Source organism: Tachysurus vachellii, chromosome 11 (genome assembly GCF_030014155.1).
Source record: "Tachysurus vachellii isolate PV-2020 chromosome 11, HZAU_Pvac_v1, whole genome shotgun sequence".
NCBI lineage: Eukaryota > Metazoa > Chordata > Actinopteri > Siluriformes > Bagridae > Tachysurus > Tachysurus vachellii.
This window is the reverse complement of record NC_083470.1, coordinates 11,321,446-11,344,699: the sequence shown is the minus strand read 5'-3', so window position 1 is coordinate 11,344,699 and position 23,254 is coordinate 11,321,446. Positions and strand designations below refer to the sequence as shown.

The window sequence follows — 23,254 nt, the reverse complement described above, 5'->3', positions numbered from 1 at the left end:
ATAAAAAAAATGGTATTGTTTTTATTTGTTTAGGAAGAGTAAAAGTACTATGTTGACTACACTCATCTTTTTTTCTTGGATTTGCAGTAGCTACGTCATGTCAGGCCACTAGTATAACCTGACACACATTGAGCATTCTGTAGGTGACACTTATATGATAACCACACACACATATAAGTGTGTATAAGTATATAAGACAGATCTATATCTATATCTATAGATTAGATAGATAGATAGATAGATAGATAGATAGATAGAGAGAGAGAGAGAGAGAGAGAGAGAGAGAGAGAGAGAGAGAGAGAGAGAGAGAGAGAGAGAGAGAGAACAATTAAACATCACAATAGTTAAATACCTCTCAGCTTTAGGGACCTGTTTTGATTCCACTGTCTGTTTTGAGTTTCTCTAGGTGTGTCTCCAGGGTGTGTTCCCATCTCACCCCCAGTGTTCCTAGGGTCCACTTATCCACTGTAACCCTGGAGTGAAGTTTTTCTGGACACCTTAAAAAAGCCAATTCTTTAGATTTTCTAAAGTAAAATATAAACATTTCATTCATTCATTCAGTCATTCATTCATTCTTTCTTTCTTTCATTCATTCATACATTATATCCATTTATTCATTCATTCATCTCCAATAACTTCATCCTGCTCAGGGTGCTGTGAATCCATTGGTCACACATAGGAGACTTAGCCTATCCGATATTGATATGTTTTGGTAAGTAAAAAGAAACCAGACAACCAAGAAGAAGCCCAGACACTCATGGAACAAACATGAGACACTCTAGGGACCCTAAAGCTAAGAGATAAACATCAAGATTAACATTTATCAAACTGTTATATGCACATAGTATTAATTTGCTTACCATCTAAGTTATCTATGTTTGTCATGTTTCACTTTACAAACAGGGGATGCAAGAGAGACACAAGTAGCCTAGGCTACATATTACTTCATGATGATACATCTATACATTTTTTTTTTACAAGGCAAAAGAGGTACAACACATACACCCTAATCAAGATATCATTTAGGCTATTTCATTCTATTCTCTCACAATTACAATTACTGGAAATTGATTTGAATATTGTCATTATAGAAAAATAAAACTTAACAATCTAGTTTTGCTTTGACTGCTTAGCATTTGAAATCAGCTTTAACTTGGACCCTAGTATCTTTTTTTTTAGTATATCTACAGAACTTTTTAACTTTTAAATTTAAAAAGAAATTTATATGTGAAATTATTTGAATGATTTGTATTTTGGTGTATAAATTCGTCATTCTAATCTTTACTTATTTATTATTCTATGTATTCCTGTTTGTCTGAGCATGTGAATTTGTGTCTGAAGGTAAGATTCTTCATAACACTGAAGAAGATAAAACAAAAAGTTTACTGGAAATGAATGAATGAATGAATGAATGAATGAATGAATGAATGAATGAATGAATTTGAATCTCTACAGTAGAGGGTGCAAATGCACCAATTGCTCCCCCTATTAAATCCTATGCCCAATATCATCACCATGCACACAGTTACTGCTCCAGTTCTGCCAGTATGTGGCCTTATTCAAACTCGTTTTATTTATAACATCAAAATATCTCGACATTTCATCTGTTTGTGAAATATAGAGAAGCGAATAGATGACGCCTGGTTGCTCTCATAGTAACTACATTTCCCAGCATGCATGTTCACCAGCCCCCTCTTGTGCAGAGCTGCATTTTTCCCCAGTCACCACGGATGAAGACTGAGCGCGCGCTCCAGCTTTTCACAACCTTTCCACCAACTTTGAGGAATTTCACAGTTACTGCATTTTGTTTTTCGGCGAGTTGTTTTTAAAGAATACATTTTTAAGGATATTCTCATCCTGTGTTTATACTACAGCTCTTTACCGACGAGGTTTTATTTGGTAATCAGTGGTCACTTTTCTTTTGGTCAAAGAAACATCCAGCTTTCTTTACTAGTGAAACACATGCAGTTTTTGGTCTTGCATAGAATTTTAACAAACCACTTTTTGGAAGAGTTTGTTGTTTAAAACAAGTCGTTTTTTATTTCGCTGGATGGTAATTCGTGTCTTTCCCATGTGAGAATCTGTAGCGCCAACCAACGCCTTTGCTGTGTGAACCGTATGGTGTGAAGCACAAACACCAGCACACAAATACAGCTCGGAGCGCCATCACTTTTTTTGGTCTAGCGTCGTTTCGGTTGTTTGTTGTTCAAAACAACAAACGGATTATAGGTGAAGATGGGTTGCACCCTAAGCGCCGAGGATAAAGCCGCGATAGAGAGGAGCAAAATAATCGATAGGAACCTGCGGGAGGACGGAGAGAAAGCGTCCAGAGAAGTCAAACTGCTGCTGCTGGGTAAGCGTGTGCGTTTGGGCACAGTGAACGCACCATTGATCCTCTTTTTTGAACATGTACACGCGCGTCCGTAAATAATTGTTGCATGCACATAACATCTATGTGGATCTGGCGATCAGTTAGAAATAAAACGAGATCATTGGTCATTTGCATGAGCGAACTAATGGAACATAATCTGGTCTTTGGGAGGTTTCACTCCCATCTATTCAAACAAATAAGACAATTTGCAGAAGTATATTATACTCTGCATTTCTGGATGTGTAAATATCTAATGGGCCTTTCTATATATATATAAACAGGAAGGAAAACATGCTTCTCTTGTTTCCCGGTTGAATGTAACAGTAGTATATTGTTTCCCATGGTGTTGATTACAATGTAAACGAAGCTCATGGTTTATCAGCCAACTAGTGACTGAGACCCTTTTATTTTAATGGGATTTAAAGGTCTAGGATAATGAGTTTTTGGACCAGCCTGTGAATTTACCCTTTTTTTTGTTAAATTTATTTTTAAAAAATTGTTTACTGTTTTTATTTTTACTTGTAATTTTTTTTGTATTCTATTTTCTCTACTGGAAAAAACCTAACAAACCTATATTTACTTGTTACATCTTCCCCATCATGTTTACATTGCACAGGTGATGCACACAATTGCACATTTTTCACCTGGTACTAAAAAGCATTACAAAAGTGATGAAATATCAGTGAAGCTTTTACAAAAATATGCCTACATGCTGGTAAAACCATCTCCAAGCATGAGAAGTGATTTTATGCCCCAAAAAAAAAAAAAAAATCTATTTTATTATTTCCCAGATGCCCAAAGTCAATATGACTCACGAACAGTACTTCAATTGCCATGTAATGAACAAAAGTGTTACGGGTGAATTAATGGACCTTATAGACTTCTGGGATATTTAACGGTAAAGATCTTGCATTCTTGGGCTGTCTATAAGAAAGAGAAAAGCTCTGCTAAAATGATACTCGTGTTTGTTTAGTGAGCCTTTACAATTCTATATTCTATTATGTGTGTTTCATTTGTCGGCAACAAAATCACTAATGATTTAATGTTTAATATTATTATTTGACTTTAAAACAAATTGATCCAAACTGAAGACTGACACTGAAAATTAAAAATGCCAACAAAACAGCTGCTTGCTTTGACCAAAAAACAGTGTGTGAGGGAATGAACCATGCTTGTCCTTTTCATGTCAGCCATGTGTATTTGTTTTGTATGTCCACAAATGAATAACACATGGATAGAAGTAGCCTGCTAAACCCCAAATTATAATAAAGGCCTATTTTGTAGGTCACCCTTCTTCGTCATAGGCCGCCATTTGAAAAACCACAAAAGCACTCTTTGGGTTAGCTTGGCTAAGTGTAAAGCTCAGAAGAAGGAAGACGAATCCGTTCTCTTAAAACAGGGCCAAAATGCTGTGAAAACATCTAGTGTTCATATGAGATGCCTGTATATGAGAAGCATAAAGATTCTGATGTGTTTCTTGTGGTGTTTCTCGACCGTTTCGTCTGGGGACCTGCAGCACCACACTAAACACTACAGGAAGTCTCTGAGGATTATTACTCAGATGGAATTTATTCAGACTTAATGCCTCACATTTAGATTATGTAGATTAAATTCATAATTTAGACCAAATATAAGTGCAATCTCCAGGGTCTTACATTTTGGTTAACTAGAAACATAATTGGCCAAAACATTCGTGCATTGGGTTCAACTAGTAGTGCGCATGAATATAATGTAAGGGAAATGAATGTGTATATAAATTCCTTTGGAGATCTGTGTACAACTATTCTCTCCTGATAAAATTTCATGTTCATGACCACAACAGCTTTGAGCTATGTGGTGTTCTCTCTGTGCATTAGGTGTAATATATTATTTGATTGAATACTGCGTATTCTTGAGACCTTTACCTGTGAGGTGACTGTGTCTCATATCGTCGCTGTCGGGCGGAATCCTCATATCTCCAAAACCGTTATTTTTCAGGAAATGAAAAAAATGGCGTACCTTATCTGCAGTGCACAGGGTTTAGTCCGTGTTGGAGTGGATTGTCTTGCGCTAAATTCCTGTCCTCAGACGAGCACCAGAACTAGCGGGGGTTTTTTCTTTGAGCCCAGTGTTTTGAAGACATTTACCTCAGAAGACGTGTTGATTCGTTGCGACTCTTATTAAGGAGAAATATACCGCGAAGCTTTCCCGCGGAGTGAGGAAGAGGTGGACAGTTGAAGTGTCCAATGGAGATATGAGATTTGCGCTCAAGCTATTTTCAAGACTTTAGATTGGTTAATAACTTGTAAAAATAACAGACCCATGTGGGGACTGACCAATAGCATCGATTATGTGAAAAAATATGAAATTGACCAAATTTGGACATACGAGGTTTCCAAGTTAGACAAGTACCATATCTTGCCCTCTCTTCTTTTCTCGTTAACGGATTATAATGTCTGGTAGCTAAAGTGTTAAGGCTCTGGAGTTAAAGTCCCAGTACTGCTATGCTGTCACTGTTGGGCCCTTGAGCAAGGCCCTTAATCCTCTCTGCTCCAGGGTGCTGTATCATGGCCTTGTGCTCTGACCCCAGCCTCCTAACAAGCTGGGATATGTGAAGAAAAGAATTTCAGTGTGCTATAATGTGACAGGTAGGCAGAAAGCTTCTTTTTCTTCTGTGTTGCTTTTCATGCAAAATGCATTTATTTATGATTACTAGACTTCCACAAAGTACAGATTTCTTCACCAGGCTTTAAAAGTTCTTAAAATTCCACAGCTCCAAATTCCTGCCTGATTTAAAAGCAGGACACTGTGGGCTTTTCTTTCCAAATCCTTGTGCTCTTGTCTAAACTGTGAAGCTTACTGGAGCATGGAAGAGCGCTCGGTTTATACTCTGAATGCATGAAGTGGGGTGAGCTATTCAGCGAGCCCAATTTTGCACAGGCTGTTTAGCCCAGTATGCAGTGCGTAAAATAAAAGCCTCCCCCAAAAGCACAAACATTTATCCTGGGAAATCGAGGTTTAGCTGGACGAAGATCAGTTCTGTTGTGGGTAAAGTGAAGGCTTTGGATTTGGGAGGCATCCCAATAGCACAGTAATTCTTTATTTAGCTCTGGTGTGTTGTTTGAACACTGTTAACACTTGCTAATCTCTACTAACAACAGCAGTGATGTTTGTGCAAACTAAATGGATCGAAGCCTACATTTTTTTTAGGCTGCATCCGTTAATACAACTTTTGGGGATTGTTTCTCTCTTTTGTGCACCACACAGCACTCCTGACATCAGCAGTTTCTGGTGTGCTGCTGCTCCGCAATCACTACTGGACTGGAGTTAATCCACATTTCTGAGTTTGTGTTGCTTTGTCCAGCTTTCAGAAAAAACCAAAATCAGGAGCCAAAATTTGCATTTTTAAGAGGTTATACCTACATGTTCTTGTAGCAGAATTTCTTCATCTTAAATCCAAACCTTTGTCATTATCTTGACTAAAATTTGTGGAGGTTTTGCACAAACCAGTCACAAGGCAGTTTTAAAGCATGTCATCTTCATCCGCAGCAATCATAATGCAGATTTAGCTCACTCAGCCCACATAGCTTTTGTTCCTATACGTGCATGCTTGAACAAAGTCTCAGCAACAATGAGAGTGAACACAGACTAGAAAGTTTAGTCTTCTCTGATAACTTGCATGTTTGCACATGTGTAAATTCTCCTACACTAAAACTACTTCCACACACACGGATGTGAGTATGTTTGAGCATTTATGAAAGATGCTCATGTGTATAAGGCTCTGGTGTGAGGTGCACTGTTCAAGCTGACACTGTTGGGCGTTTCAGCTGGGCCCTTAACCCTCACTGCTCCAATGGTGCTGTATCATGGCTTCCTGCATTTTGACCCCAATCCTTAAAGTTCATTTTTTTGGTATGGGATAGACTGAAGTTCATCATGTTATTTATCAATAAACAGTAAATGGTAAACGTTGGAAAATTCTTCTTGTATTAGTGGAATAAAACTGTCAAATGAAACAAAATCAAATTTTATTTGTCACATACACATATATATACAGAGAACGACATGCAGTGAAACGCTTTTTACGTCTGTCCGGTATTCAAGCATACTATTACATATATAATTGCATACTATTAGCATACATAAAAGCATACTATTAGCATTTATAACTGTTTGGAATCTGTTAATATTAATGTATAAATGAATATTGTGCCCTGTTTCTTCCTTATACATTGTGCAGCTGGAGCAGTGGTGGCTCATGTGGTTAAGGCTCTGGGGTGAGGATCACGGTTCAAGCTGGCACTGTTGGCCCCTTGAGCTGGGCCCTTAACCCTAAAACCCTAAAATAACTCCAAAAAGCTGGAGGTATTGGGCCGGTTTTACTCCAACCTCGTCGTTTAACATTGAGGTTTAAATCGCCTTGTTTTGGTTACGTTTTCTTATCACCACCTTGTTTTGTCTAAGGCATGTGATACGTCTGCCATAAACACCTGCATTAAACAGCAACAAAAAAAGCATACAGTAAAAGTCTCATGATACTGCTTTCCCACAGAAGACTGATCAGATTTAACAGCAGTAATGAGATTTCTGTCTACTGCTGTGGCTGATGGGACTTTATTGCACTTTCAGGGATGCAGGCTTCAGGCTGTGGTAGACTGCATCGAATAATGCTGCACTGTAATAAGCCTCGGTAAATCAAACAGCTGAAGTCCTCAGCTGATCTTTATTATAGCAGGAGCCTGAACCACAATACAAATGCCACCACTGCTCAGCATGTAATTACAGGAGCTATGCCGTGCTTCACACGCCCATGCAAACCGGTTTCAGATGCATATAGAAATTGATGTGCAGTGACCACTGTGCTCATTTACAGTAAGGCAACTGCGATGTCTTCCAGCTGTGCTGTGAGCAGGAACGATCTGTCTGTCACTTAGAGATAGCTAGATGAAGATCTGAAGTCATCTTTTTTGTTTTGGTTTTGTTGGACAGTAAAATCTCAGTGTTAGAATATGATTATGGTTATATTTCTCACACAATCAGAGACCATCCTTTACATACACTGACAGAAAAGGCTCAATGAATTTGCATCATTCGAATGCATACGTCAGTTTCACATGATTGAACAGACATTGACTTGACAACGTGGCTTGTTTTTGTTTCATCACATAGTTTCAAAGCCTTGACCAAAATCAAACGCTGAGAATCAAACCAACACTGGTGTTTTACAACAGATTAGTTTCCAATGTGTTACTCTACCTGCATTATTATACATGGTTTGCACTAATCGAAGTATATTGTTCTTTTTTTTGTATACTTTTATTCATATTCTTCATTTTCATTATTGATTCTGTTTTATTACTCAGGCAGCCAAAAACCATTTCACTACACGTCATACTGTGTATAGTTGTATCCTCGTGAGATTTCAGTGTAATTGTTTCCGTTTGTATTATGTGAATTGATCAGAATTCGATCTACTGTAGTCATTAGAGACCCGTTTAAATCAAGTTTAGTATAAACTCTGAAATCATGCTTTGAGGAGAAACGTAATTTATTATTATTATTTTTTTAATCTGAATGATCGCGTGTTCCTAACTGCTACCTGATTTACACGTTCAGAACATACAGTTTCTGTATACTTAGTCAGTGAATTAGGATTGCAAAGGTAGCGCTCATAGTATTGTGCAATATATTAGATAGAATTATTGCAATATATTATCAGCTAGATCAGTGGTTCAGCTCTGGACCCACTGTTCTCTTTTCACTGCACCACAGCTACGCTCAGTAATTAACTGGCACAGAGGCAGGACTGAAAACTCAAAGCTCTGCATGGCAGTGGTCTGAGTGGTATTGAGGTCTGCAGTTAAGTGTTTTAAGCAACTACTGACACATTCCTACTAGAAGCATGATGAACGCTGCTTTAGATGCGGCCTCTGCCTTGATACAACGCTGTTGGCAAGAGATTTGTTTCTCCTCACATCTGGAATGGTATTCCTGCTCCCTAGGTGTATGACCAGCCACAGTACTGTACATCTCAATCCTATCCTGGGAAGTGTCTATATAACACAGACAGCTCCTATTTCTGGCATGTGATGCCCTGATGTGGTTCTTTTCCATGACTTGGGGCAAAAATGTTGGCAAAACGCCTTATGTTTTGGGTTAAACTCTAGGGCTACATGTAATTTCACAATGAAGAAGTGATGGAAAACTTTTGCAGTGTAATAAACTAGTCATTGTGGTTACAGCTCAGTAGAATTCAAATTTTCCTTAGTGTAGAAAACACATTGACTAGGGTATTTCCATTCATTTTCAGCTGGTTTGAATTTTACAAAAAAAAATTCCTGAATGCATCTTGATTTCATAATCTCCATTGATGCACAGATCATTTCAATGCAGTTCAATACACAATAATAATAATAATAATAAATACCAATACAAAATATTTTTTATATTTCATTCGCGTTATAAAATAACGTTGGATAGTGAGTTTGAACTTTATTTCAAATCCTAATCTGTAAAGATGCCCAGATTGTGCAATGTGAAGTTTTTTTTTTGTGGTCTAGTAATACTCCCAGATCCGTTTTCCCCCCAGTCACAGCTTTTACAGAGCTGTGTTGTAATTTCAGCTGTCTCAATTCTCAAAATCTGTTTAATTTCTGCTTTTGTTGTACATTGTGGAATTCTCATTGTGTGTGTGGAGTTTGCATGTTCTCCCCATGCTTCAGGGGTTTCCTCTGAGCGCTCCAGATCCCTCCCCAGTCCCAAGACAATGTGCTTTGAACTGATTGGCATCTCTGAATTGTCCATACTGTGCGAATGGGTGTGTGATTATGTCCCAATTCCCCTGGGATAAGCTCAAGGCTGTGGAGGGATGGATGGACTGTTAACAGGAAACCCAGAGATATGTCACTTTGTCATGTGCATGACAATCATTGCAGATGAGGTGCAAAGCTGGGAAGGTCATGTAATGAAACATACACACAGACAGCCTTTTCTACATATAGAAGCTCAGCTTAAGAATTTCACCTCAATACTAAAATGTGCAGAGAGAGAAAAAGAGGAAACGATAAAAGTCCTCCAAGCATTGCTCCATCTTGCCTGAAGGACATTTTAACAAAAGTGATCACTACCCTAAATATAATTGTCTTCTGCAAATAATGATGATAAGTATAATGTCATAAGACTTGAATACACCGACTGATGCAATAGACAGAAGTCTGTTGTGTTAATAAGTAATTCTGTCAATTTAACCTTAATATCAGGATTATTTTGAAAGCATATCTATATTCTTTCTTGGCAGGTGATTTCTATTGTTATTTTTTTCCTGATTTTACTCTTTTTGACTATTTAAGCAACAGTAAACTTCTTGCAGTTGCACAGCGGTTTTATAGACGTGGGTCAATCAGCTTTATTTTGTTTGGTTTGAAGGGTTTATGAAAAAAGACTTTTTATCAGGGGAAGAACAGAAGATTTTACAATTAGTAGTTAGTTATTTAGCTGGTTTATTTTTAACACCCTGCACTCATAGCATCTAATAAGATTAAGATTATATTAAATATAGTAAATCAGTAATATATAATACGCATAAGCTGTCGTTTGTACACATCTAGTCAAAAATAATTAGCTACTATAGTCTGTAAGAGTAAAAAAGAATATTGAGAGGCTGAGAATCATGATTTCAGTTCTAAGCCAAAATAAAGATTTCTGTTTCATCAACAATCATGTAGTTGTAGTTTAGTCTAGCAATACCAATGTTTTTTTTTTTCCTTAAATTAATCTTATTTGTTTGTTTTTAGTCTTTATTACATTGCACACTACGTGGCAGCGTATAAGCTTTAGCTCATTGTATGAGCTGTTGGATGTGTTTAACAGAAAAAGTGAATAACTAAAAGGCTGCAATCATTTTGAAAGTGCAGGTTTAGTGACTAGCTGTTATTAGCTACATTTTTTCCTCTTCTCTCGTCGTCACTGGTGCTTTACTGTGTCAGTATCTGGTCATGTAGCTGGCCATCTTGAACTACAGGCTACATTTCAAATACCATTGAAATCCCTGTGAGCCATTGAGGGGTTTGTGATATGACAAATATATCATGATACTTGAAAATGATACACAGTATGCATCACAATGTAAAGGCAACCAGCAAAACAATGGTTTTGGCATTTTTGAAAAAAGAAAAAAGAAAAGAAAACAGACATTAATGATGCTGTTAATGCCCCATGACAAACATCAGAGAACATAAAATCTATGCAAATATTTACTCTGGTGTAGTCAGTCAACTAAGTGTTAAGTAACTGTTTTGTTTTGTTAAGGTGAATTAAAATGTTGATGCTGATAAAGTAACGTGCTGTTAAACTGTACTCTAAATGGCCCCGTTATTTGCCAGCGGATGTTCAGTTTACACATCGATAATAATAGTTCCACAAATAACCACAGCATGAAGCTGCACATGCCTCACAGGCCTACAGAATGCCAGGACCCTACTCCAAAGCCCCCACGCATCACCAATATGCTAAAAGCTTGTTTGTCAAATCTGTCCCTTCCTCCTGGTGTTTACAGTGAGTCATTAGACCTGGTTTCTAAAAAGCATCGCTCTGTCTCTGTCATGTCCTCAATAACAGCAGGGTTAAGGATCCAAACATCAGACGAACCTTTTATGTGCCTGGCATTTAATCTTGGTGAATGGCAATCATCACCTAAAATAGTTCTCCTGCTCATGCTGGGCTTGTGATGTTGTGGGTCGAGCTCAAAGATCATATTCATTTGTGGCAGACCTTGTACTCTGCATGTGATCCAGACCTCTGGGGTTTTATTTTGTTTATTGAGCTAGATTTCAAAAACTTTTGTGTGATTTTTCTTTTCCCCCTTTTCTTATGTTCCAGGTGCTGGTGAATCAGGGAAAAGCACAATAGTGAAGCAGATGAAGTAAGTCTTGCCTGTAGATCTATGTATTAGTCTTGACGGATGGATTTCTTCATCTCTACTCAATAATTTCCAAACCAAATCTAGTGACATTTTCTCCAAATGCATTATATTAACATTTACATCATTTAGCAGACGCCCTTATCCAGAGCGACTTACATTTTTATCTCCTTTTTTTTATACAACTGAGCAATTGAGGGTTAAGGGCCTTGCTCAGGGGCCCAGCAGTGGGAACCTGGTGGACGTAGGAATCGAACTCACAACCTTCCGGTTGGTAGCCCAACACCTTAACCACTAGGCTACCACAGGCTACACATTAACATGCTTGCCATCCTTTACACAATTTACGAATGTAATTTAGCATTGAAGTGCTTTACTAGACTAGTAAAAGAAAATATATATACACGTGTGTGTTTTACTCAGTATTATTTTTAATATTTGACCCTTATCAAGTCAAGCAGCTCCTGACCTCCCCACAATATTATTACACCCTCTTCTACTATCTTTAAGCCTGAATTGGGTGAAAGGTTAATTTCCCTGTATTTTATATTCAGGGCAATTGTTGTTGGATGATTAAATTGCAAGCAAAACCAATATGCTACATGGCTGCTATGAATAATTACATATGTGGCAGGTCAAAAATTCCCACTGGTTTGTTCAGCTCTGTTCTGTTATAGTCACAATTGCTGTATTGATTAATATAAATAATAAGAATTTGGTTTTCTAAAATGTGAATTGAGAAATGCTGCTGATGTAAGTGATTAATTAGTCCACTCCCTGAATATTGCTAAAATTCACCTAAGCCTTCATGTCATGAATGTTGAATGAGAGTTGACATTTTCTTGCAGTATATTCATTTAACACACAGTCGAATAGCTAGAAGGAAAATCCTTAATATTTTTAATTTACTGTGCATTTCCTTTATGTCTTGTACACTGTAGTCTTCTGTCTGTGTGTATAAATATTGTTTATGATTCTATTCATTTCCCATTACGCATCGTGTTTAAAATGTTTTGAGTCAAGAAATATTTCAGATGTATTGCTGGAGCTCTCGGCTCTAGTTCCGCAATAACGGTATAATTGGTATTAAATCTTCACCTAACCATTGGTTAATGGTTTCCTGTCAGGATCATCCATGAAGATGGCTACTCAGAAGAAGAGTGCAAGCAGTATAAAGTGGTGGTGTACAGCAACACCATCCAGTCAATTATTGCCATCATAAGAGCTATGGGTCGATTAAAGATTGACTTCGGTGACCCAGCAAGAGCTGTGAGTCTCTCTCCTATTCGCTACAAAAAATATTCACGCAGGGACTGTATTGCTTTTTGACTATGTATTTGGTCTCCAGGACGACGCCCGGCAGTTGTTTGTGCTGGCTGGAACAGCGGAGGAAGGGGTCATGACCCCTGAGCTGGCTGGTGTCATCCGCAGGCTTTGGAGAGACAACGGAGTCCAGAGCTGCTTCACCAGGTCCCGAGAGTATCAGCTAAACGACTCGGCCTCCTAGTAAGAACACACACTTAAACACAGAAACATCGCTGTGATCAGCAGTTATATGAATGCGTCTCTTTCTTATCCTACAGAGCAGGGGCCATTCAAGTCAAATATGTGATGGCTTAGCTACATACATTGGCCGAATGGAGAGAGTTAACTTTTAAGACGTTGGTGGATATTAATAGGACACGTCACTTTTAAAGTGGTTATGTTTTGTTTCACAGTGGAGCTTCACTCTACCACGTTTGACTAACACCACAAGCTAGGAACATCTGATTTGCACCTGACGCCGAGAATAAACGCATTCTTCTTTGTCCAGTCATTTTTAAACATACTTTTCGATGAAAAGTTAAAAAAAAAATTAAAAATTAAAAATAACTAAAAATTCGTCACTTTACTAGTTCGACCATAAAGGGTAAAGAGAATATAAAATCTCTGAACCTCTGTGTAACTCTTCCTTTTGTCAGTTAGATAACTTTCCTGATACATGCATGTGATTGGCCACAACACAGGCTGCTCCGTTGCTGATACTGTAGTTCACGTTAGAAAACTGGAGCCTCTGAACGGCTGCAAGTTATTTGTATACTGTGGTTGTTTCTGCTATGTTTTGCTGAGTGTCAGGTTTGCCATATAAATGACTTCTTTCTGTTTGTTTTTCTGAAACACAGCTTCGCAGACAATAATCCACTAAAAGCAGAGGATCCCAATAGACTGGGATTTATTGTTAGATATCAGCAGGTGAAACACTGAAATAGGCTACAAACTCAGCTTTGGATGATTGACAGCAGTAATGAAAATTCCAAATATCAAATAGATTCCAAATATTGCAATGGCTAACTATAGACATCTGACTGAAAACACATTTAAGTATGTTGTGTCTTGTAATATGTTTCCTTTTCAACTATTTTGCATCCTATATAAACCTTAATAACCTGCTATATGACCATAGAGTAGCTTAACAGAACATGTTCCTTGGTTGCAGCTACGTTACCTTTAGTTCCAGTCCTGATTTAAATATTGCGACATTCCGAACATGGTTTGGGGATAACAACCTAAATGTTAGCTATTGTGATTCAATTATAGCTGTATCACAACCAGCTTCTGGTGAACACCGTAACGTGTATGCGACACATTACATACGTGTTTGACCAAGCCCGTTCTTCACTCTTTCCTTCGAGTGATACTTTGACAATCAACGATAGTTAGGAGACTTAATAGGACAATGGCGTACTGCACACAATCTTACAAGCCTTCTACAAAATGCACAAAACAGGGAGGCTCGATACACTGACGTCATGCTTGAGAGTATCAATGTGTTGTTAAGGCAAGTTATCTGAGCGTGTGGAGATGTAACTGAGTATTAGGAAAAGAAGAAGGCTTCCCCCCCCCCCCCCCCCATAGTTTTCACATGTTTATAATGTTTTACATTTTCTTATTCTTATTTCTTAATGACTTTATTTTTCAGCCTTGTAAAAATAGAACATGTGCTGCAGTGACCTGTTACAGTAATGTGTGTGTGTGTTTTTTTTTTTGTTTTTTTTTTTTTATACATTTCAGATCTTAGATAAAACTTAACTTCTCGCGACAGCCATCTATCTTACTTTTCTCCTTTTTCCCTTTTCGGACCTTTACTCATGTGAACCTAAAACACATTTTAGTACAACCTTTATTGCTTTCTAGGTTCTAAGCATTATTTCGCATTATCATTTGTGTTGTGGTTTAGATAATGAGTGTCTCTAAAAATGGAAGAGTAGCACTATGGTTTTATCTGAAATCACAACCGTATTGTGGCTTTCTATAACGTTTGTTTAAATATGACGTCCATCGAAGACACTTGTGTGGTTTTAATGGGCTACATAAGAGACGATCGTTTGCGAGTGAAGGGAAATTTGAGTTTTTAGGTTCAGGAATAAGAACGTGGATGTTCGAATTGTTTACCTGTTGAGGCATGACTCTGTAGTAAGGAGTTCCTCAGGTCTGTGACAAGCTTTGTCTTGCTCTTCTGATTCCCGATTGCATGCTGCTGAATGAAATGTTACGCTCAGGAGCTGCATTCCAGCGCTGTTCTCTTTGGCTCTTCACTGAGCTTGTGTGACTCACCCTGGTTTGTTCTTCTGGTTTGAAAATTCCAGTATATTCCAGTGATGGAAATTAGAGGAGATCAGGTCTAACCACCAACTACATTTATATGTTTCTTTATATTCCCAAGCCAAGTTTATATCAGAAAGATTATTGAAAGTGTAATAAAAGGAAAGGAGCTGTTTCACAAGGCACATTCTTTTTTCTGGCATGGTATCAGTGACGCTTTGGTCTTTGACATTTTTTTTGCACTCAAGTCATTACCCAAAGACAAACAGCCGTCTTTCCCTCTCCTGTTGCACGCATTAACCTTGTAATATTTGCAATGTATCCTATTTTTTGTATGAATTTTTCTCTTTTAATATTTATTTATTTATATATTTATTTGTGTGTGTGTATAATTACAATTATACAAATAAAATATATAATTTTATATATTATTATACTATTTTATATATTATAAACTATATAATTGTAAAAGATATACAATTATATAGTTTATCTTGCATATATTTTACATTTTGTGTGTGTATATAAAATATATAATTGTATAATCTATTAATAATAATAATAATTATTATTATTGTTATATTGGGTGCTGTGTAAAATCATTTTATCACTTATTTAATTATTTAAAATTCGATATCTATGTTCATGCAAGGGCTTTATAGAACACAGACATTTTGATAAAAACACATTGAACAATGCTCCTCAAAATAATCGAGTGCTGTTTCTTGGTGAGTGAATTCGGAGCACACAGGATACTTTTAATGTGTTGTGTTTATGATTATCATAGATTTAATTTTTCAAAAATTCTTGAGTAACATCTGTAGTTATGAATTAATCAAAGCTTCTTGCACTAATTACAATTGAAACATCAACACTGAAGCATTGTTTATGGCTGTTCTGAAAAAAACGATCAGCGTGGATTTGTATATTTGAAGTACAGATGAGTTACACTCGTTTTCTTACACAAGAAACAGACCAGTTGATTACATTTGCAGAGATATTTGCCATCCCGAAAGCAGGTCATGGATTTAGCGTTGTTTGGTGCCCGGTTGATGTAAACTTGAAAATGAGTGCGCAAACAGTAAAAGCACCACCGAAGAACTATAAATATTGCTGTAGCAAAAAATCCAATTTCTTATCAGATTTTATATTTGTAAATTTAAATAGGATTTTGATATTGAAAACAGAATTATCACAAGTTTAGTGCTAGAGATCAGTGAAAGTTAGTGTTAGTGTTTTTTATTTAAAAAAAAAAGTAATGAAATTTGTTGATTTTCACATAAATATTTGACTATTTTATGGCTGTTCTTCACTTACCTGTACTTTACATTTATATTTACAGCATTTAGTAGACGCCCTTATCTAGAGTGACTTACATGTATCTTATTTTTTATACAACTGAGCAATTGAGGGTTAAGGGCCTTGCTCAGGGAGCCAGCAGTGGCAGCCTGGTGGACGTAGGAATCGAACTCACAACCTTCCGATTGGTAGCCCAACACCTTAACCAATAGGCTACCACATTCCTTTACCAACTCTAGACTGTTGCATTCGTTATTTAAAATGAAAAGTCCCTTATTGCTAAACTGACTTATCTCTTCAATTCCACTTAACCACATCTTGATTGCACATGGCTTCATTACATGATCTCTGAGTGTTTCACTGAGAGAGTGAAGGCAGCGGGGTTTAATCAGCATTGGAAATTGAAATGGAGTCATTATTTGGGTTTGTAGATGAGGCTGGTTTGTTGCCCTCTCGCTGTAGCTTTTCGTGTCTCAGAATCATCCGTATATTACGTACAGTAGTTTTTGACTTTAGAAGAACGTGTGTGAGTAAATACAAATGCAATCCTTCTGGGAGCTTTTTGTAGTCCGTCCGATGTTTTGTGACTTGTGTTTTTGAGATTGTTTGCTGGATATTGATTGTGCAAGAGCTCCAACAGGCTACAGCTTGAGCACTGGCATTCCTCTGGTCCTGAGGTGAAAAATCTTTCCCTTTGCTTCTGATGTATTTTATTATGGGAAATTTGTATGTTCTTTGGCACTGTATTTAAGAGATGTGATGTCACGTGCCTGTGCTCCAGGTGTGTGTCTCTTAATGGAGTGATGTAGCTTTAGGAATGCTGGCACTGGTCTTTTCAGCTGTGCGCACTAGAATAGATTAAAAAAACTATTCTTTCTATGTGAGCTTTTCCTTTTTCTGAATTGTAATGTGACCTTCCTCATGAGAAGCAATGTATAAGACCATTAATAATCACCGGTGGATACATTTTGGCATATGCCAAAATATGCCGCGACATTTAAGCATTTATCAAATGTTGATAGCGTATCAAATCGCTGGGGTGGTATTTGAACACACAACCTTCGAATCCGTAGTCCTTCATCATAACCACTGACCCCCTCACATGACTAACCCAGACACCAGGAACAAGAAAAAGTCACATCTGTGCCTTAACATTTTATTCATAGGTGTCCAGCAAAGCTTTGAATTGGCATGTGTGTAGTATGTTTGTTCATTTTAGCTTTGTGATCTACCACGTTATTGGAACTTCAGCATGATCAGGTCATCCCGACTCCCATCACCTGCTGCACTACACACATCATATAACTGCTGACATTTTCTAAATGGCACAAACACAGTGTGCTACAAGAGATTAATAACACTAAACTCATTAGTTTCCATTAAATTGTACTAGCTTACTTTTTCCAGGAAACCAAAACATTGGACTTGCCACGTTGGGTAGCTAATAGCTAAAAGACTGATAATTTATCTTCTACTGATGTTTGTGGTGGTGATATAATTGCAGCAGTGTGTAGTTTGAAGTCTACAGGTTTAATTGTACTGCATTCTTTTGCTCTATGCCTTTTATATAAAGTGTTTTCTGAATAATGTGTTTTGTCTATTTTAGTTATCTGAATGATCTGGAGAGGATATCCCAACAGGGCTACATGCCCACACAGCAAGATGTGCTGAGGACTCGAGTGAAGACCACAGGCATTGTGGAAACTCACTTTACCTTTAAAGACCTCTACTTCAAGTTAGTAAATCCTTCCACCTTCTTCTCGTTGCTTTTCACTTACCACACAAACTGTAACCATATGAAGAGTTTAAGTGCATGTTGATTGGTAACTGTACATGTGTGTACAGGATGTTTGATGTGGGTGGCCAGCGCTCGGAGAGGAAAAAATGGATTCACTGCTTCGAGGGTGTCACAGCTATTATCTTCTGTGTAGCCCTGAGTGATTACGACTTAGTGCTGGCTGAGGATGAAGAGATGGTGTGCATACTTCTATATGACCTTACTGCACTTCATACACTCATGATCTAAACTCATTTCTGCAGTTCTCAGATAGTTTGCCACATATAGTCTTGAGGTGTTGAATCTTCTCCAGAAAGGGCTGGTGTGGGTGCAGGTTTTCGTCCTAATCATGACGGAGACAGATCTGAGCCCGGTTGTTTATCAGTTGGATTTCAGTTGACTCGGGTGTGGCTTCTGCACCAGCTCTTTCCTGATAAGATTGGACATCTTGTTGGAGACTATTCTGACATTTAGCTGTCTAAAGGTCTCAAATTATTACTGAATTGCTCATCTACCACCTCTAATTTGATTGATCCCTGATGTACGATTTATAAAACCGACATGGGAATTAGATCCTGCTCAGTCTTGCACACATTAACTGGTCTATGCTAATGTTCTCTCTTTGTGGATGTTTTACATAATCATATTCTATTGCTTCCATAAATAATTGGTCTCTTGAAGATTGAAAAAATATCCTGTTATTCATTTGGCTTGTAAGAAACCAGTCAACACCTTATTGTGTCACAGAGCGCAGTTAGACATTGTGCAAGAACTTCAAGCAGGACTTGTCATGCATTTCACAACATCCTGCATTTGTGTCCACAGAACCGCATGCATGAAAGCATGAAGCTGTTTGACAGCATCTGCAACAATAAGTGGTTCACCGACACCTCCATCATCCTCTTCCTCAATAAGAAGGACCTGTTTGAGGAGAAGATCAAGAGGAGTCCTCTCACTATCTGTTACCCTGAATACTCGGGTATGAAAACATCTTTAGGCTTGTGGGCAGCTATTTTTCAAGGCGTTGTCAATAATAACAGCAAGCTTTAAGTAAGGGATAAAACAGGTCTGTCACTATAGCAACTATAGATAGTTGTTCTCTCCTATAGCCGACTCCTAGATTCCATCTTGCATTTAAGACGACAAGAGGGACAAAACCCCCAACAACACCACAGCTTGTCATGTCACAAAGTATCCACAAAACACAAGGTCCTCAGTCCTGTCTTTCTTTGGTGAAATAAATAAATAAATCTGTTTACAGAAAATAGCCATAATTATGTTTTTATTCTATTGATTATTAGGCTCGTGTAATGCGGTTTGCTTCTACACAAGTAGCCGGTGCTGTAAAAAATAATAGCTTATTAGAACTGTTAAATTCATTTGTTCAGTTTCTTCGTACAGCCCTAGCTGCTGCTATTTACCTTTTTTTCTATCTAATCAGAAGTCAGAATATTAAAATGCTAAACAGGAAATATTTATTACTTCTGAGAAGGTCTTTCTGTGAAGATTTTCCTTATACTCATAACTTTTTTAATACAATATATTGTCATGTTATTTAATACATTCCATTTTTTTTTGGAAGTGTTGAGGCTCAATTTATTGTTTATACATTATTGTTCCCCAGACAGTGATTTAATATTTGGTTAACAGTAAACTGTAGTCGACCTTTTCTCCAGTAGGACTCATTTCTATGCCAGAAAATACCAGTGTGTTTTGCGGATCAAAGTTTCCTAAAGTAAGCTGCATTCCACGCAATCATTTCTGAAATCAATCGCCCACCAGCGCCTGTGTTTCCAACGATCCTAACAAAACTCTCATTCTTGTCATTTTCCCTTTAATGAACCGTTTTCAAAACACTGCTGTTCTGCCAGGACTGAAGATTTATAGCTTGCTAGATTTAATGAAATGGAGGGTTTTGTCTGTCCATGGTCAGGCTTCCATTCTGGGTGTCATTAAAATGTTACCAGGGCTTTCATTGTGCAGCGGAAAAATAACCGTATCTGCTAGTCGTCATCCGTCATCCTAAAATGAAAGTGTGTAAGGGAGACGCTTGAACCTTTCACTTTGTCTTTGTAAACATGAAAGATTTATTGCAGTTTATCCACCTCCAATGTATTTTTAAACGCACTCAAGTCTGTGAAACGGGTCATCGTTTAGACGGCGGTTTCGACATTTGCCCATGTTTTGAAATGTATTTGAGATTATTGCAAATGTTCCCTGATCATTTTGCTCATCAATGGTTCGAATACATGCTATAGAATTTTGCTCTGCTCCTTCTTCTTCGAAATTGTAGTCTCTGCAAATGTTCGACGCCGTTCCACATCGCGTACCCGTTTGCATCATGATTGCATTGTCTCTCTCCCTGTTACTCTGACTGAGAACTCCTGGGCATTTTTATTCAGGTTCGAACACGTACGAAGAGGCAGCAGCTTACATCCAGTGCCAGTTTGAGGATTTAAACAGGCGAAAGGACACCAAGGAGATATACACCCACTTTACCTGTGCCACAGACACCAAGAACGTACAGTTTGTCTTCGATGCAGTCACAGATGTCATCATCAAGAACAACCTGATTGAGTGTGGACTCTACTGAAGCGTGTTAGTTTCCAAAGGTAGGCCCATCATTGGGGTAATGTGAGCAATTATTATTATTAATAATGTGTTTATATTAATCTTACTAACACAATATTATTAATATTTTAATAAATATATTATTTACACAGCAATCCTTGTTGGTCTAAGGCCAAAATTGTGCATTGTGTATGTCTAGTTTTGCCATGGGTTCTTCAAAGGTGCCAATAATTCTGGAGCTGACTAACTGGAAGCGGATTAGATTAGATTAGATTAGATTAGATTCATGTGCAAAACAGCATGTTGTGTATATGGTGTATAGTGTGTATACATGTCGCCATGGTTACAACAGCCTTCCTGCCACTCAAGTAAATGTAATTATAGTCAGATACACAGGTATGTGTGCATGGGGCTGGTTATTATAACCACCCTAAAGGAATTGTGACCAATCCTGCCTGATCATGCAGACATTCTTGACATGTCCATACACACTCCCACCTGTATGAGAGTCCGCTCCACTCTCTCAGTACTTACCAACTTGAAATGAGGCTGTGCTACATGATGAACTGGTCCACTGTGAAAGATCTCGTAGATTTTACTCCATGTACCTCACTGCAGTAAATGAAGTACCATCCTAGTTATCATCAGTTACACTGTGTATAGTTTCATTATAGCTCCCGCAGACCTGTAGGGAATATACATCTCTACAGGGGCATAAAGCTCTTTATCACAGAATTTAAATGACTGACTGTCCTGTCCTCATTTCTGTCACTCAGTGTAGTGGGACTAAGGAGCAACGCCTCATGGGACGGATCTCTTTGTCGCTGCCTGTAGTGGATTCCAGTCATCGGGGGGGGGAAATGACAAGACGCACCATGCTGCTACCACACTGCGTGCACACCGTTGTTCTTACTGTACATTTTGGAGAAACTCTTTTTACCTTCTTTATTGGCGGTATTATCCTTTGTCTTTCTTGACTTCTCCAGCACGTCCGAGAGAGGTCAAGAGGGACGACCGTGTTCTGTTCATGATGAAATTACAGTTCATTCAAGTTGCTGTTTGACTGACTGGTAATCCTTTCAACTCTTACAGTAAATAAAGTAGTTCTATGCACACACCAGAATCATAAACGGTTGAGATGCATCTTGCCATAAGAGGACTTTCTGACCACCGTCCGCTACATAACTGTGATTTCTTTGGCAAACTGAATTTTTAACTTTCTCTGGTTAGATTTCTAGGTAAATTATTGATATTCCGATACTTTTTAGTTCTTTATCTTTTTTCACTATCACAAGTTCATTGAAACAAGACAAATGAAGGTGCATAATTTAGAGAATTTTCACACACCTTTAGCTGTTTAGTTTCCAGATCAGAGGTGCAATGTTGATTGTAGTTGCTTTATAACCAAAAAGAAAGGTGAACAATAGCTAAATACATCAGCTTATTTCTTCTATCCTTCTTTCTCTATCTTTTTAACATGGACCACTACATAACACCTTTTTTTATTCATTACGTGTGTATGAACTATTATTGAGTAATAAATTCATGACTGCATGCAAATGAAACTGGGTCAAGAACACTTTTTGCTAATAAATGTTGTAGAAATCGTGGCTTTCCTGCATGGAGGCTAAATTTACATTCACTGCTTTATATTTTGAAGGTTTTGTTGCTTGAAAAAATGTAGATAGGCTTTAATCTCCATGACTGGTTTACTAAGTGTGTAAATATACATGTTTTTTTAAACATGAATCTAACTTTCTTTTTTTTATTGTTATTATTATTAAATGCTCATTTTTAGAAATAACCTAGAGTGTCTGAAAACTGCAATGGTGATCTGTGCTTTTAAGAATGACGGGCAAACATAAGACTTGTTTGTCAGCTTGATCTACTTTAGGTCACACATTTCCTTTCTTAATTTTAAACATTCGGAAATGTCGAACTTTTGAAGTAATGTTAATTGTTAACCTACAGCTAAAGTCTCAGTTGAATTTTTAACCCACACTGTAAAAATGTATAATTCTTGCTAAGATCTTATTAAGGGCTGTTGGATGTTACTTTGTTAATCCTTTGGGTTTTTGTCTTATAAAACAAACCGGTATCATCATAGGGCGTTTTGTAACTTGTTCTTGGTTTAATTGTTGTTTCTTCATTTCTCCAGCACAGTGTTATGCAGTGTATAAAAGTATTATTATCCATATCCAGCAACGTGTCTCATTTTTTCCGGGGTCCATTTATGCCTTATAACTTGCTTGTGTAATACTTTTGTTTCCTGCTTGAATTTTTTTGTTTTGTTTTGTTTTGTTTTCTGTACTGGGTCACTAATATCTATTAAAGCACACAGAAACCGAATCAACAAGCTGTTTCAAGATTTATTTTTTTTTTTATTTTTTTTTTTTTACTACACCAAACCAGAAATATATATGTAATTGTCCTTCCTTGTGGATATTAAAACGGAGAATGACGTGCCTGGTCTATGCTACTGCTCTAAAATGTAGAAGTACATAAAATCTCTGTACAGCTTTAATTGTTAGTAAAACTAGCAATTGACAGTAATTCTGTTGATTATACTGAAATACATAGTAACTGAAGTTTGTCCCTGTTGAGAAACATACACAATTGTGCTAGTGTTTTAAGGTCCAGATAGTATTTTATATGCAATGCATGCTTTTCTGTCTAGTTATGTTATTAAAAAATACTGGTGGATAATTAAATTAAAGACTGTCATGTAAAATTTATTCTGTGTTTATTAAGATTACAC

At 37.4% G+C, this 23,254-nt stretch overlaps 1 protein-coding gene across 1 annotated transcript; it reads left to right on the top strand.

The window, feature by feature from the left end:
- The first annotated feature begins 1,694 nt into the window (after positions 1-1,694).
- gnai3 (guanine nucleotide binding protein (G protein), alpha inhibiting activity polypeptide 3) lies at positions 1,695-22,897 on the top strand. Its single transcript, XM_060880702.1, has 9 exons — positions 1,695-2,353; positions 11,228-11,270; positions 12,395-12,536; positions 12,616-12,773; positions 17,755-17,883; positions 17,994-18,123; positions 18,751-18,904; positions 20,328-20,537; positions 21,273-22,897. Exons 1-8 carry the CDS (start codon positions 2,236-2,238, stop codon positions 20,516-20,518), a joined length of 1,065 nt encoding a protein of 354 aa, XP_060736685.1. The 5' UTR covers positions 1,695-2,235; the 3' UTR covers positions 20,519-20,537; positions 21,273-22,897.
- The last annotated feature ends 357 nt before the right edge of the window (positions 22,898-23,254 follow it).

What these genes read in the sequence shown, in the direction of transcription:
- gnai3 (XM_060880702.1), top strand. Translation starts at nt 2,236, where the DNA reads ATGGGTTGCACCCTAAGCGCCGAGGATAAAGCCGCGATAGAGAGGAGC. An exon ending in CTAAACGACTCGGCCTCCTA is followed by an intron (nt 12,774 to 17,754) that starts GTAAGAACACAC and finishes TGTCTATTTTAG; the next exon opens with TTATCTGAATGATCTGGAGA. An exon ending in TTTAAAGACCTCTACTTCAA is followed by an intron (nt 17,884 to 17,993) that starts GTTAGTAAATCC and finishes ATGTGTGTACAG; the next exon opens with GATGTTTGATGTGGGTGGCC.